Source organism: Poromitra crassiceps (genome assembly GCF_964638095.1).
Source record: "Poromitra crassiceps genome assembly, chromosome: 22".
NCBI classification, from domain to species: Eukaryota; Metazoa; Chordata; class Actinopteri; order Beryciformes; family Melamphaidae; genus Poromitra; species Poromitra crassiceps.
This window is the reverse complement of record NC_139647.1, coordinates 8,600,019-8,617,154: the sequence shown is the minus strand read 5'-3', so window position 1 is coordinate 8,617,154 and position 17,136 is coordinate 8,600,019. Positions and strand designations below refer to the sequence as shown.

The 17,136-nt window shown below is 46.5% G+C and overlaps 1 protein-coding gene across 5 annotated transcripts in view; it reads right to left on the bottom strand.

Moving 5' to 3' along the window:
• Nucleotides 1-17,136, bottom strand: part of arid4b (AT-rich interaction domain 4B) — a 49,919-nt gene that overhangs the window by 20,115 nt on the left and 12,668 nt on the right. For all 5 annotated transcript variants that reach the window (XM_083658416.1, XM_083658418.1, XM_083658420.1 and 2 more), the window contains exons 3-9: nt 13,622-13,732; nt 8,103-8,168; nt 7,607-7,697; nt 5,590-5,669; nt 5,019-5,110; nt 2,545-2,686; nt 493-572 (exon numbers count right to left, since the gene is read on the bottom strand). In XM_083658416.1, the coding sequence (XP_083514542.1) occupies nt 493-572; nt 2,545-2,686; nt 5,019-5,110; nt 5,590-5,669; nt 7,607-7,697; nt 8,103-8,168; nt 13,622-13,732 (662 nt within the window). The remainder of the gene's footprint in view (nt 1-492; nt 573-2,544; nt 2,687-5,018; nt 5,111-5,589; nt 5,670-7,606; nt 7,698-8,102; nt 8,169-13,621; nt 13,733-17,136) is intronic.

Here is a 17,136-nt window from a genome sequence, read left to right as displayed (position 1 = left end):
CCAGAAAGTTATTTGGAGACTGAACTGTTATTTGGAGACTGAACTGTTATTTGTAGACTGAACTGTTATTTGTAGACTGAACTGTTATTTGTAGACTGAACTGTTATTTGGAGACTGAACCGTTATTTGGAGACTAAACTGTTATTTGGAGACTGATCGTGAGGGGGAAGTTCAGGAGAGAGTGGAGTAATGTAGAGCTACTTGAAGTGTTTCAAACAAACCACATTAAAGTATTAAGTGTGTGTGTGTGTGTGTGTGTGTGTGTGTGTGTGTGTGTGTGTGTGTGTGTGTGCATGTGTGTGTGTGTGTGTGTGTGATATCTGCTAGAACAATACTTTAGTATACTTATATTGCGCCTCACAAATAGGGTGCACTCAAGTATCTCCTTACTCAATACGCAGAGCAGTGCATATGCTTCCTTTAGTCGTGGCACGCAGCAAAAGTGTCCCTTTAGGAATCTTATTGACAGACTCATGAGTTGGGATGACTCACAATTTGCCATCCTTGAAGGAGCGGACGAAGATGTTGTCCTTCTTCATCGTCACGTCGTCGTGGCAGTCCGGGGAGATGACCTTGATTATGTGCAGAGAGAGAGAGTAGAGAGAGAGAGAGAGAGAGAGAGAGAGGGAGAGAGAGTAGAGAGACAGAGGGGAGGGAGAGAGAGAGAGTAGAGAGAGAGAGAGTAGAGAGAGAGAGTGAGTGTAGAGAGAGAGAGAGAGAGAGAAAGAGAGAGAGTGTGTAGAGTGAGAGAGAGAGAGAGAGAGAGAGAGAGAGAGAGAGAGAGAAAGGTCAGGCGGGGTAGAGGAGGGGAATCAGAGAACGAGTCAGTGAATACAGATGCTTGAGCAAAAGGCCACGCTGATAGATTACAAAGCACGCGTGTGGAAAAACAAGGGCGAGCGAGCGAGATGAAGAGCGCTCGCACGCCCACTCGCAGCATGTGCTGCTGCTGCTGCTGTTTACTGGAGACTCACGAGCAACAACAACAGACGGAGTTGTTCCAGTGCCAGGGTCTAACCAGAGGGGGCAGCGCTGCTCTCGTGGAGATTTGATTTCCTCCAGGACTCTGTCTCTGTCTTACTCCACTGCCTGCACGCTTGCTCCTCTCTACATGGCACACGCGTGCATAATGCACGACTTCGCTTCAACACACAGACTCACATTCGCTAAACCTTCCCGATTCCCTCCCTCGCATATATGCTGCATTGCATACATGCGCACATATCTAACCATTTTATTTTATTTTAACCGGGGAACTAGGAACACACTGTTCTTTACCACCTGTTTCCATGTCTCATCTGTTGCTGCGACACATCTATACGAGTGTAACTGCTCCACCCCTCTGCCTCGATGGCATACGGACTGTCTGGAGGCAGCGTCGACAATGGGCAGGCTACATTTCGATGTAGTTCCTTGGGCTGCCACCGGGAGGCGGCGAGGAGCTCAGTCAGCAGAGGCCAAGAACAACAAACCCTGGGGGCGGGGCCCTGCTGACTACACAGTAATAATAGTTAAAGGGACAGCGCGCCCCCGCCCTCTCTCCCATCCTCCCCCAGTTCGACATGCACCACTTACATAAACAAACAGCGCCTGTCACCATGTCATTGTGTGCTAACACAGCGGCCCGAAAGTGAACGGGAGGGTGGAGGACTGGAAAAGACTGATAACTCTGGCGTCACACCAGTGTGTGCCGTTACCCTGGCCTGCATTGTTCTAGACATCAGTGAAAGCACAAGTTATATCAGAATCAGAATCAGAATTAAAATAATAATTTAAAAAGTTACACAAGTTATATTGGCTACTTTTTCCTCCTGATTCAGAGTTGAGCAGCGTTGCTTTCCATTTATTTACTCTGCAGAAGCCAGATGACCAAATGAGCCACTCGATCCCAACGTAGCAACTAGCAACACTGAGTAGTACGTCTCCAACACAGTCTAACACGCTACATTTAATTCAACAACACAGTCTAACACGCTAGTAGATTTAATTCAACAACACAGTCTAACACGCTAGATTTAATTCCCAACACAGCAGTTTAGATGAAATGGCACAACAAATGTACGAGTGGAATGAGATCCAAGCAGCAACGGGTCTCTGCTCCCTAACAGTGATGGAGCAGAGCGCAGGCAGATAGACAGACAGACAGACAGACAGACAGACAGACAGACAGACAGACAGACAGGCAGACAGGCAGACAGGCAGACAGAGAGACAGACAGGCAGACAGAGAGAGCGACAGACAGGCAGACAGACAGAGAGACAGACAGACAGACAGACAGTCAGACAGACAGACAGACAGACAGACAGACAGACAGTCAGTCAGTCAGTCAGTCAGACAGACAGACAGACAGACAGACAGGCAGACAGAGAGAGCGACAGAAAGGGAGACAGACAGAGAGACAGACAGACAGTCAGACAGACAGACAGACAGTCAGTCAGACAGACAGACAGACAGGCAGGCAGGCAGTCAGACAGTCAGACAGACAGGCAGACAGACAGACAGTCAGACAGACAGACAGAGAGACAGGCAGTGCAGTGAGCTCACCAGTGCAGGATACCACATGGTCTTCTTCTTGTCCCCGGTGGCGACCCCCTCCACGCAGACCACTTTGCCGAACAGATCCTCATTCTGCCGCTGGTCGCTCGCCTCTTCTTCACTGGAGGATGAAGATGACTCTTCCTCTTTACTGTGGAAGAAAAGGAGCCGTTGACTCACTTTGGTATAATAATATAATTATATAATAATAACTACGTGATGTGACAGATGTGAGAAAGCTACAGTGAGCATGTAGACGTGACAATAAAACACATTCGTCACCTCGTTCGACAGGAATTACAGCTCACTTACATTGCATGCCATTTGACAGCTTAATTGCGTTCATTTGAATGGAACAAGCAGGCTCAGAGTGAACGTACACAACTTGGACACTTGGGCTAAATTTGCAGCAAACCACTACAGGAAAATATTCACACAACTCCTGAAATTAATAATAATAATAATAATAAATTCAAAATTCAAAAATCCATCAACATCGGTGACTAAAGTCATTGTTAGATGAGCAGTGCCTGCCTCCGTATGCTGTAAACATCTGCATGTCAACAAAATATGCTGCGTAACTACAGGGAACCAGTTGCAGATTTTAAAGCTTTCGGCGAATCATCTCATCTTAAATCTCTGCTATACATAAACAGGTCAGACAAAGTCACAGCAAAGAAGCAGACTGCACCAGAGGGTTCTGTGTCTCTATCAATAGAGGCAGACGGGAGGAATTTCCATGATCGCTTTTGCTTTTCATTAAAGTCGTGTTACGCGACTTAAAAAACCATCGTGAAAAGTGGCAGCTGTAAACGCACATGAGGGCGATCGTGCGTAGCGCGACAAAAGCCTCATTTTCCCGCACTTATCATGATGGCGCACGGGGAGCGAAACATTAGGCTCGCTCTCGCCGTGATGGGCTAGCTCGTTAGCATCTGTCTACTGATGAGGCGGCTGGTCATCCCGCTGCCTGACAGACAGCCTGATGCTGGGGCAGGCAGACAGACAGGCAGGCAGGCAGGCAGGCAGGCCTCCGCGTGGGGAGAGAAACGCTGCGGACCGGCCGGCCGGCAGACAGACAGACAGACAGGCAGGCAGACAGACAGACAGACAGACAGTCAGACAGACAGACAGACAGACAGACAGGCGACCATGTGTCTGAGTGACGCAAGCAGCAGCACCACGAGGCAAACACATCCCCAGCTCTCTTTCTATGCTTCACTAGGCTGGCTCGCAGCACAAGTCTGTATGTACATAATATTATATACGAAAGGTCTGGCAGGACTCAAGAGCAGGAAATCAGCCAAGCTATAACTGACATTACAACAATAACAACAACAACAACGCTTTGAGTCACGGCCATAAACAATCTAAGTATGCTAGTAAATCAGAGGAGCGATTAAAATGTGTGCAGGTGAGAGTTCTCCCCCTAGGATGATGAATGATACTACAGCAGGTAAAGTGGATCCGTTTACCTCGCTATAAAAGACAATGATCTATCAGAACAAGTGGTAACACATCTCTTTATAACTTATAACTGGGTTCCCACTCATTTGGGCATCAAATTCAATGGCTTTCAGCGTCTTGTTTAGTGACGTTTAAGGACTCAAAGTTGGCAATTTGTGACATTTTGCTCATATTGAGAAATCATCATCCTCTTCATCTTCACTCATAATCTTGTCAAATCAAGGAACGCCGCTGAAATCCTTCAATTAACTAATTATCTATCAAAGTGTTTCCTTTAGGATGCAAAGTATAGAACCTAGGAAGCAAAGTAGCCCAGAGTAGTAGTAGTAGTTTATTTAACACAATGTAAAATCCACATAAAAAAGCTTCAAATGAAGACAGTTTACATACATTAACACATGCCGAGGATTAAGTACACAATAAAGCCAAAGGCTTATTTCCATTGTGATCCTAGTAACTCGGGCTTAAAGAGACATCAACATTGAAACTCAATATCTCCTTCATTAGGGAGGGTGTCAGAGAATGAGATTATGTGCCTGAGTGTCCTCTTTATAAAGAGAGAGGAGCCACAATTATCTCCAGCGCCAGAACCTCTCAGAAGTTCCCCCCCTGAGGAACACTCAGCGGTCTCGCAGGAGGAGAAGAAGACACACTGGAACATAAAGCACACATTGGAACATTTGAGTGAGAGGAAAACGAAACGCTAACATTGACCGAGGCCACTGCCTCTCTCCTGCCTGCCTGCACAGCACAGCACAGCACAGCACAGCACAGCACAGCACAGCACACACCAGAGCTCCGCTGGATTAGGAAGCAGGAGGAGGTGAGATGCCTTCAGGCTGTTTCTGAGGCGAGAGTGAGATGAGAGTAAAGCCATCATTTCGACTTCCCTGTCAGCATACTTAAAAAAGTGGGGGAGCCCGTTACTGAAGACTGCGAGTTTATTTCGCACAGGAAAAATCCCTCTCTGGCAGCATGACGTTTCTTTAGTTTGGAGGCTGGAGGACAATACTCACACTGGGTTAGATCGCCGGCCGCGGTTCCCCTTCTTGCCGATGACAGGTGTGCCAAAGTGCTCGGGGTTGGTGAGGGGGAGCCTGTCGAGTGTCTGCGACGGAGACAAACAGCAGTGTCATGTTAGCACACTCTTAAATGCTAAGGCAAAGAATGTATCCCTGTATATACCTCGCGGGAAGTCTCTCCTCCGGATCTTGTGGAAAACGAGGCGCTACGACTTCGACGAGGAGGAGGGATTTGCCCGGCGGCGCGGATAACACCGTTTACATTTGGCAAATATGCTCCGATATCAGTTTACGTTTCCCCTGGAAATATTCCACAGGGCAAATTTCACACAGCAGCTGAACTTTCGAATGCCAATATTGGACCATTCATGAGCGAGTCTTTTAATTTCAGCTCCGCTTTCAAGTGCCAGAAGGCCACAATGAGAAAAGACGTGAGACTGTTGGTGATTTGAGAAAAGGGGGGGGGGGGGGATGAGAAAGCCTAGTAGTTTCCCCAGCAAGCGGAGAGTTTGGGCGTATGGAGTTTGGTGTGAAACCACAGGACAGCAGCACAGTAGGGACTTGCCTCGCTCTCTGCAAAGTGACGTGCTCCTTTCAGGCAGAGGGAGGAACGCCTGAGGGTCTTCTCATCGCCGTCGTCAAACACTGCGGAGATGAGAGGAGGAGAGACAAACTGTTAGGCTGCTGTATGTAGGCCAGGAGCGCGCACGCACGCACACACACACACACACACACACACACACACACACACACACACACACACACACACACACACACACACACACACACACACACACACACACACACACACACACACAGAGTGAGGAGATAGAGAAGAGAGAATGAGAGAGAGAGAGAGAGAGAGAAAGCAGGACACACACAGGACACACACACAACACACACACACACACACACACACACACACAAACACAAGGAGCAGTAATTTCACTACAACCTTCCGGGAGAGGAGTCTGGCAGCATAGATCTCCAGTCTGGGGAAAAACTGCTCTGTTTGGTTGTAACCTAGTCTCGCTTACCAGACTCTCTCCCTACAACAGGGGTTTCCAATCATCTTCAGCCAGCGCATAGCAACGAGCTAGCATTGTTGACGTTGTTTCACAGCAGCGGAAAGGGATTTTCTTCCGCTGGCGACTGAAATGGTGGCTACCAATGGCAGAGCTTATACCAGCAGCCTGTTTCCATGCAGCCAGACTTCTCTCCCGGAAGAGAGGGAAGTCTGGCAAGCGAGACTAAACACACACCAGAACCAAATGGACTCGGCCCCAGGGATCAAATCAAGAAGAAATGTTGTTTCCTCTCAAAAAACACTTGACAGTCTTCTATCTGTCCGTGCCCGTCTTTATTGACACGATAAATCAAAATGTGACATAACAGGAAGGAAATGATCTGCGTCTGAGCCGGGGCAGACGACTGCCTTCCTGCCATGTCATCTGCAACCAAATCTATCTGCTATCATGGGATGCTCAGATAGGGAAGCAGCTAATGGGGTAACTGTTACCCCCCACCTCGACAACAGGACCCAGGACACACACACGAGGGTTCATGCAGGCATTACAAGATGAAATTCAAGGACTTTCAACTACTTTTTACATTACGTCATTCAAGCACAATTGTTTTGTTTTCAAGGACTTCACACAAAGCAAATAATTAATTTTCAAATGTAAATTTGAATTACGGAGTGTGCCTTAACTAAGTCAATTCTACTATGAATCTAGTGAGCTGGACGGGAAAAGTATTTGTCCGATGTCAATTTAAATATTGAGTTTTAATGGTGGTAAATGTTAGCCTGGTAACCAGCCCCAATGAATCCTTCATTAGGGTCTGGACACAAGCCTATCACCACTGATTCAGTTTTGTATTTTTCAGCCCAAATGATTGTGTCAATCATCAAACTCTTTGACCAGTAGCAAAGCAGGACAACTTTGACGTTTCCGCGCCAAAGAACTCAACTTAAGCTGCAAGCCACAAGCAGCTCACTGGATTTCAAAGCTGATGGGCTACTGGAAAGAGCGTGACTCCGACTGGTGAACAAGTGAAACGTTTGCTCACTCACACACTGGCATTTTGAGTCCCGTGTCGGTGAAGTGGTTACGGCAGCAGTAGTGGGCTTAGCTAATGTAGCTAACAGCTAGCTAGCTATTTAACATACAGGTGTGTTGTTTGCAGCACTCTGTAATGTCATTTGTCTGCAGGATCTGGATCAGAACACCTGATATCAAATCCTTCATACTGGATCAATATGATACTTGTTTCATCATATCCAGATAGTGCGGGTGGGGGATCATAGAGAGAGAGAGAGAGAGAGAGAGAGAGAGAGAGAGAGAGAGAGAGAGAGAGAGAGAGAGAGAGAGAGAGAGAGAGAGAGAGAGAGAGAGAGAGAGAGAGAGAGAGAGAGAGAGAGAGAGAGAGAGAGAGAGAGAGAGAATGAGAGAGAGAGAGAGAATGAGAGAGAGAGAAAGCAGGACATGATAGCTCGTCCCCAGGAAACCTTCGCCTGGTGGAGGAGTGGCTTATGAGTGTTTGAAAGAGGAGGAAGAGCACACAGCTTCATGTTGACTTACCAACAGTATATATACTCGCGTCTGTCAGCTTATTGATGAGGGCCTCCTGGTAAACCCCGTCCTGATTCTTCACCTCGACGACAGCACCCACCTGAGCGACACACACACACACACACACACACACACACACACACACACACACACACAGCCGTCATTCGGCATAATAACCAATGCTCTCTTACCAGGAGGAATCTCCTGACGCGCTTTAGAATAACCGCGTTATCGTCACTGCGAGAATCATTATAATAATGGATTGTAATGACAGACAAAAAAAGCAATCTATATCAGATCAGATCTGTGATAAACAGCGCAATCAGCATCCGACGCAATTAGTTACAGTGTGAGCTAAACAAAACAACGTTGACTGAGCAACAAAGCAATTATCACGGGTAATCACTTCTTTAATGACAATCTGTGTTGTTATATAGCGATGATCCAAGTGTGACAAGCTGTGACAAGCCTCCTCCTCCTCCTCCATCCTGGCTGCCTTTTTTACCTTCAGAGGTCCTTTGATGTGTTCATCATGAACCTCCGCTGTGCACAGATCTGGTCTAAAGGTCACCTGAGGACGGGGGAGGGAGAGGGGGGAGGGAGGGAGGGAGGGGGGAGAGGGAGGGGGGAGAGAGAATGAGCAACTGAGTAAACAAACAATCCCCCAAAGGCCTGAGCACTGCAGAGACAGCGTAGTCGTACTAATGCCCCTGGACTTTATAACTGGGCTGCTACACTGATTATAGACTCTGATGATGAACTCTCTCGCTCTGTCATCGGACACAATAATCTCGCGACCCCCCCGGGGGGGTCCTGACCCCCGGGTTGAGAACCACTGCTTTAAATAAGACAGTCCTCTGTGTCTGTTTCTGTTGTGACTATTTAGACCTACGCTGCACGAGCTGAAGGAGCTGTCCGTCAAGACGAGTACCCCCGAGTCGCCCGCCCACTCAAATCGATGTGGAGCGGATGGGCTGGAGGTCCAGAGAAAAACACAGTGTGAGAGGTTTGCGTGATGATGATCAGGAAGGTTTTAACGGTGAGGCACACTAGAGGTGATCATCTATCTGATCAGGCTGTGGTAATCTTGCATCTGCATGATGATGACCTGGCAACACTGTATGACAGACGGGCAGAAAGCCAGGCGCACACATGCAGGGGTTTACTGTTATATTATACTAGAAAAATCATAGATTTATATAGATATTTTCCAAAGAGCACATGTGAAAAGCTTAGGAGAACAATCTGTCTAAATTCCATAAAGTATGGCAACCATTCCTTGAACTATTATAATAATCTCAACGCTACAAGAAATATTATTTATGCCTGTATCTGATCAGATAACCATAACTTTGTACTAGAATCGCTGTAGAATGTTTCTATTTTATTTATTTACTTTGTTTACTTACTGTTTATTTTGTTTGTTTTTGCTTCAATGTATTTAATTATAGTTTTTTATTTTTTTTATTTACCGTAAATTCCGGACTATAAGCCGCACCGGTGTATAAGCCGCACCTGCAAAGTTGACTATTTTTTTCTTATATAAGCCGCACCGGACTATAAGCCGCGGGTGTTTTAATGTTTTTTTTTTTTTTTTTTTTTTTTTTTTTTTTATGTTTAATTACCATATGTAAGGGTTCATGCACAGAGGGGATTGTCGGGAAAGAGATGGCTGTTTGAGGAAGCTCCCATTTATTAACATTTCAACAAAACAACATAACACAACACCACCTGTGTTGTTTTTTACAGTGCACACAGTGTCATACAGTGTCATACAGTGTGGTGAAAAGAGGGCAAGAGAGGAAATTAAAACTTATTATAGATATAGGATTTATAGTTAGAAAGAGTGCTAAAAAAGAGATTTTTTTTTTTTTTTTTTTTTTAAATACATAGATAAGCCGCACCGTTATATAAGCCGCAGGGGCCAAAAAAGGCCAAAAAACGGGAAAAAAGGTGCGGCTTATAGTCCGGAATTTACGGTACATTCTTTTTTATTATTCATATTTTCCACTCTTGGTTTGTTGGCCAGTCTCCCAGGCGGGTGTGTGTGTGTGTGTGTGTGTGTGTGTGTGGGGGGGGGGGGTGTTGTTGATGTTAATGATTGAAAACACTCATCCTACTTTGAATATCAAATTGCACACGTGCTCCTTTTTCACTTTCCTTGCGTGCATGAATTTATTTTTGGGGGCGAGCATACGCAAGTCAAACGGTAGCATATGCTGAAAAACATGGTTTCACTTTTATCTACTGCGATTTAGCTTAGAAATCAACCACCAGCGCACACGAGTGCAGAGAGGTGTAGCAAGCAGACAAAACACCAAGCAAAGTGTCCCTGACTCTGAAGGCAGGATCAGAGGAATGAATGAAATACAAGCTGCTGAGGCTGATAAGTCCACATAATAAAGAAATGCATGCTGTAAGCTATAAACTATAAGGCACTACTGGTATTCTCAGGTCATAAAAGCCAGGAAGAGAATGGTAAGAAGAAAAAAAGCTCCTGAGGCAGCGTTTCATCAGTTAGGGAGATAATTGCATTTCTCCCCCATCGAAGGGAGGAATCCCCTTCCTCATAGGGGTTGGGCAGAAGGGGGGGGGGGGGGCTTGACTACAGAATAGGGAGGCAAAGTGACCGCCTACTTCCTGCTTCAGCACTGTACCTGACATTTGTATCCGCCATTTATTTTCCCATAGACATTTGGTAAAATGCTTATAAAAATAGTTTTACTTGGCCAAACCAAACGGTTCAGCTATATTTCGAATCGGGAGAGACCATAAAACATTTCACTCAGACCAAAACGTAAAAAAAACTACATCGGAAAAATATTTTCTTTAAATCCGCAATTTTTTTTACGTTTTGGTCCGAGTGAAATGTTATGCGATCTCTCCTGTTTCTAAATACATCTGTACCGTTTGGTTTGAACAAGTAAAACTATTATTATAAGCATTGTACGAAAATCTATGGGAAAATAAATGGCGGATGAAAATCGCTGGTACAGTGCTGAAGCAGGAAGTGACGTTCCACTTTGGTTCTCTATAGCACCACCCCCAAAACTTTCCTTTCCTACAGTTCCTGCCTGAAGCCTTTGGCATAGTCTTGGCGCCCAGCCAAGCGCATAGGGCGCGCGGCGATTTTGACGTCATCGCACGGGCGTGTCGCGGCACGTCCATGGAGATTTTTCTATCAGCGCGTCGGGTTTTGGCACACTGTCAACATGGACGCTTTTGAGGGAAGACTCCAGGGGAAAATGGCGGCGATCGAGTGCCAGACAGTCTGAATGAAATTGAATGTAACGTTCCCAATTCTATGTATTGAATTCTAAAAAACGACCCTCAACATTTGAGAAGGCTAAGCCACACAACTAGTTCGTTATAATCGAACGTCATGCTTCGAAGGCGACTTTACGACGATGAGGACGGTGAGGACTCAATCACAGCAGATCTCCGTTGATAGACTACCACAAGCACAGGCACCTTGCTTCCTCCTTCAACGCTTCTCCGTGAGATTTTGTTCGTACCGCCCCCTGGCGTTTCGGAGCGAGCTGCGCACTGACTATGTTCTGTTTTGGCCGGCGCAGAGTGCGCGCGCCCTCCGCGGAGCCCCGCCTCCAGCGCGTGCGCGAAGAGTATGCCAGACGCATGGTTCACCTGAGGCCTGGACACAGACTGTGCGCCCGCTTGGATGTAACAGCTGGTGAACGGCCTCAGCAGCAGTCTGTAGTCCACCATTGTTCAGACCTCCTTTCCTCAAATCAGCTCCAGGGAAAGTTACAATGGTACAGTGTGCAAAAACTTTGCACCAACTGCTGATCAGCATTCAGCAGGCTGTTGTTACACTAGACTGAATTCAGAGTAGTTTTAGTTTCAGCATTTCTCCCTCCAGCAGCAAGCAGCACACTGAAAATGTGAGGTTGTTATTATGGCGTATTCCGTGCTCGAATGACAACATATTGGAAAGAAGAATAGAAACGGGGGTGGAAAACTACCCACAAACACTGCTGTGAAACATGTGCTGCTGCATGCTTTGCACCAAGTCAACTTCCTTGTTTGTAATCTAATGACTTAGTATTAAAGTGCAGCTTGAATCTTGAACATGGCTTACGGTCAAATTAGCCCCTCAGAGAACAACAACATTCTGCTTCAAACATGTCAGCTTCTGGCTTGATGGTGTGAAGGTTGCATGTTGAATTTGTCATGTACACATGATATTTTTCCATACACTGCTTGTAACAGCACCTTATGGTTAGCATGGTTAGCAGTAGCACTGACTGAGTGTGTGTGTGTGTGTCTTGTGTACTTAAGTGGTATACGAGGAAACAGCCGATCGGCATTTTGGTAAACAAACGACGTCACTGGGGGGAAACGGCAATTATGGGACCCTATGGAGCCAGCCTTGAGTGTCTCACTCTAGCCCCGGCTGTGTGCGGTTTACATTTTAAAAACTGCAACAGTTCACACAACTTTAACGTGCATACCCTTGAGCTACTTTTGCTCTCATTGAAAATGTCAAAATATAAGCGATGTCTCATGTATAGTTTTTGAGATATTAACGTTTGTTTGGCACAACTCCCACTAGTTAACCGCCGCGGTTCCCGGGTGTTTCGCGGTGTCGTGACGTCACGCCGATTCCTCGTATTGACATAGTGCTGCTAACAGACTTGTTTACAGGTCTTCTAGCACAGACTGTCATCATGAAGATGAACGACGTACTACACTTCTTTGCGTTGGATCTGAGAATCCCTCAAAAGACATCAGTGCCGGTGCCATATGCTCCTGCAACCATCTACTTAGTTAAACAAGCAGACAGAGACGAACGAACCACAGAGCTGAAGAGGCATTCATTACCGTGGGATATTCACAATCACAACAACCCGTGACTAATTGCTATGATTCAAAGTTGGTGTAACACAGCGCAAAATTCACACTATAGTTCCCCCCTCAAAAATAAATCCCCTCTTCAATTAATTTAGCACGGTACAACCGTTTTAACGAGGAGTCTTGCACTGTGTGTTGTACTCGCTTGCATTGTCTGGTCCCGGTCCGCGAGATAAAAAGGCGTATAATTTGATGATTTCATCTGCTATGCCAGGCTGTCTCTGCTCGTTTGTCTCTACAGGGGAACTACAGTACACTGACACAACTGAACAGCCAGCGTTCAATCTTTGTTCCTCCCACACACTGTGGCAGAACGATCTGGTCTCTATTGTATTATCCAGATGCTCCAGTCCCACTGGGACATGAGATGTATACTGTAACCATGTGCACCGTGCCAGGCCTTCATCGGCCAGGCGGAGAACCAATGGGGAGGCAGTAGTCACGCAGCCAGGCAGCAGAGGACGGGGAGGAGAGGGAGGTGGTGGTGGTGGTGGTGGGCACTGCAACTGGTGGACCGGGTCCAGCAGCCCCTACATCCTATATCCTAATGAAGGTTCCATCCTGATGGGCCCAAGGACCAATTTCTCACCTGTATCTGCAGTGCTAGGAACCCGACACCGATTGCCACCTCCATTTCAGGGTGCGTGTGATTATGTAATGCTCGCATTATGCATGCATTGCTGCATACATACTGTACATACAGACAATTTATCTGTCATTTGTACCATCTGAACTAAGTTAACCCGTGGTAGTGCTCGACCATGTGAGCAAAACAGGAGTGCATCCTCAGGCAACATCGCAGACAAAAAAATCATCATCATCATCATCATAATAATAATCATAAGAATACTCTCAGGATCACTTCAAAGAAAGATGATAAAGTAAAGGGGACAATGTAACCGTGCACACAACCCAGTCCCCACATAGTGACTGTAGCATTTTTTGGACCTGATCCACCACTCTATGTCCATCTCCATATCTCCACTCTAACTGCACCCTACTGGATACAAAGCTGAGCTGCCCCCCCCCCCCCCCCCTCCCCATCATACCCCTATGAAGCTCCGATACAGTCGCCTACAAACACACAGAACAGACGCAACACGTTTCACATTCAACGCCGGTGAACAGTTTGGAACGCGCGTCGCCGCTCACCTTGGCCTTGACGAGCCTCTTGACGATCTTAATCTTGGCCTCGCAGAACGCTCCTCGGTACTTGGCGCTCACGTCCGTCCCCACCGTCAAGTAGGGGGGCTCCTCCACGGTCTGTGGAAAGAAGAAAACACACCGGGAAATAAGTCCATTCAGAGCCAATATACAAGCAGAGGAACGAACAGACACACTATGAACACTTGGCAAAGAGAGACTCGTCTGTGACCGAAAAGAGCCATGACTCAGTCTTGACGAGGGTGAGCCGCGAGCCTAAACTGACACGGGTGTATTCTCAAAGCTCGGGCGAGGACACAACACGCAAACTTCACACACGGCCTCGGCCAGAGAGACACGAAAGCCATCCAGCCCAGTGAGTGATTCATCCAGGGGGGAAACGCACACCATCTGCTCCGAGTGTTGGGAAAGGAGCCTCTGAGGGAGCAGAGAAAAAGGCCATTTGACTACGTGCTGCTATGATGAGTACAAAGCAGAAGCGTCCTCACATCGCAGCATCTTGTGTCATCGTTGGATGTTTATCAAAGCGCTTTCCTCCCTCAAGGACAGAAAGGCAGAGGGTGGAACACACAGAGAGAAACAAGCACTCTGTTTGTTGTAGACGGGGGCAGAGAGCAATCCTGGAGGTGTGTATAATAATGTTCGTGTGTAGAGCTGAATTCACCTTAACCCATTGATACCTGATGCAGCATTTGTGTGTGTATCCCTTTAAGACCGCGAACCACGTGACGCGGTTCGCGGTCTTAAAGGGATACACACACAAATGAGGGATATATATACGCAAATGCTGCATCAGGTGCTGTTTCTCCAGCCTTAGAGAATTCAACGTGCATTAATAACTGGGCCACGTTTCCTGTCTGATGATGGACACATCAAGAACAATCTGAATAGGCGTCGTCGTCGTGTGCATCTGGAGAATGCTTCTCACAGCAGGGTTTAATTACAATGTTCTTTGATTTTTTGGGGCATCTTTGCTTTATTGCAGGGATGTCAGAGATACGGCCCGCGGGCCGGATCCGGCCCGCGGGCAGGTTTCATCCGGCCCGCGAAATGTTTTGGAATATTTTTTTTTTATTATTTTTTATTATTATTATTATTAAATTCGCACCCCATTATCATGAACTACGTGTTACTAATAAGCAAGCTAAGAGTTAATTCATAAGTTAATTAACCTGTACTACAAGGAAGTATGTCAGTAGGTCATCAGGTGTAAACAAAGCCGCCATGATGCCACGCTGGAATTGAATCGCGCATTCAGCTACCTACCAAAAAACAAAAGAATCAACCAGATCAGGCGCGGACTGCATAATCGGGCACGTCGGGCAAATGCCCGGTGGCCTGGCCTGGCCTGCAAAAAAAAAAAAAAAAAAAAAAAAATTGTGCCCGCAGTCAGGCCACTCACTGAACAGCAGGCCAGGCGCCTCCTACTGGTTTACTAGTGGTTGTATTACTTTATTCAGGGTTAAAGTGGGTGCATCTCATTGTAAAATTGGACTTGGCCCAAATTGGGCTTCAAACGGCCCAAATCGGGCTTCAAACGGCCCAAATCTGGCTTTAAACGACCCAAATTGGGCTTCAAACGGCCCAAATTGGGCTTCAAACGGCCCAAATTGAGCTTTAAACGGCCCAAATTTTTCGGACGCCGGCACAGCGCGGCGGCCCGTATCGGCCTGGCCTGCTTGGTATCTAATGCCCGGCCTGAATTATGATCCCAGTCCGCCCCTGAACAAGATGCTGTCGAAAAAGAGAAAGGTTGACACGGAATGCAGGCAGTTTCAAGAGAAATGGAAAGAGCAGTACCGTATTTATTTTGTGAAGTAAATGGGTAAATGAGTCGAATTGATTTTAGTAAAAAAAAAATCCGGCCCCCATGAGGTCTCAGTTGAACAAATCCGGCCCTCTACCTAATATGAGTCTGACACCCCTGCTTTATTGAATAGGACAGAATATATAGAAGACAGGGAAGCAGCGAGAGAGAGAGAGAGAGGGCAGAAAATGACCACAGGTCAGATTCGAACCTAGGTCGCTGCAGGAAGGAGCAAGCCTTAAGCTTAATTTATACTTATTATAACGTGTCGCTCAGCACATGGTCGCAGATGAAAAAGAAAGCGTCGCTCATGGTGTTGCATTTATACTTTAAACGCTGACAGCCAAGAGAAGAGAGGGAATGGAATGCACAGTGAAACCACCTCGGAGGCAAGATGTAACGTACTTGACTGCAGCCGCATATAAACGACACACAACCACACAACTCACCTCCTCTCTCTCTGGGAAATTGGTCACGACGTTCTTTGTGATTTTCACGAAGTCATACATCAAGGACAGGCTGATAAAAATAGCGGGGACACGTTCATTCATTTCAATCGAGCGAAAACTAGCGGGTGGACCCCAACCAAAACAAGGAAGTCAAGCGCGTGCCGTCTATATAGCCAATCAGACTTGCACGACACATCGTGACGTAGTCAGCGACACTAGACATTTCACCAGGTAGCAGACACTGCTCGCCGACACTTGAAAGTGTCGACTCAAGTCCTCATTTCTGTCGGCGACCGTTTCAAAAGTGTCGGCAGACGAAGCATAAATTGGGCTTTAATGGTACGCACCGTACCAGTGAGCCACCGGCACATCCAAAATCAAATGTTCTTAACGTTTGTCAGCTGGAGAGGAATGTGATGATGATGAACTCATGTGATGATGATGAACTCATAAAGTCACTGGAAGTGCTGCTCTCAGATTAGCGGCGTTTGCTAAAGATGATGATCACCCTAGCTCCTCAGCGCAGACTTAAGTCATTATGCACGCAGAGTTATATCTACATTTTAATGACTCACTAACACAGGAATATGTGGTTAATGTTCTGTATTTTCAGTTGTAACTGGTGCCATGCTAGGAATAAAATAGGCAATGATGAGAAAGACACTTTATAAACTGTGAGCTTTATAAGCTACAAAGACACTGTTGGCCGTCCTCGCTTCACAGTGAGACACACATTGTATTAATTCCCTACTGGACTTTGTGCACATAGTACCCCAGCTCACTGGTGGGTTGTGTTCCACTCTGCCAGTGTGTAGTAGTGTGTACAATAGTTGTGATCACAATGTCAGTATCACCTCAGCCATAATCACCTCCATCAGTCATTCCAAAAGACTGGGTCGGGTCGGGACCCACGGGTGGGTCACAGGAGGTTTGATTTGGGTCGCCAAATAACTTTGCGCAATTTCTTCCGTAGTCTTTTATTTTAAATGAGTATTATTGTTTTTCTGATGAGAAGGAATACAAACTGAGATAGCTTGTTAAGTGTTAACTCAGCCTAAATGCATTTCAATCATGAGAGACCAGAGGGTAAGGTTAATCAGCAAGCTTTATTAAAGTATGGCATGGCGATAAGATTCATGGCATGAAACGGTATGGCACTAATTCTGATGGCGTGGCAGCATGGCGACTGATTCTTTGGCGTAGTGACTCCGTGGCAAGATGCCTCTCTTCTTGAGGCGGGAGGGCAT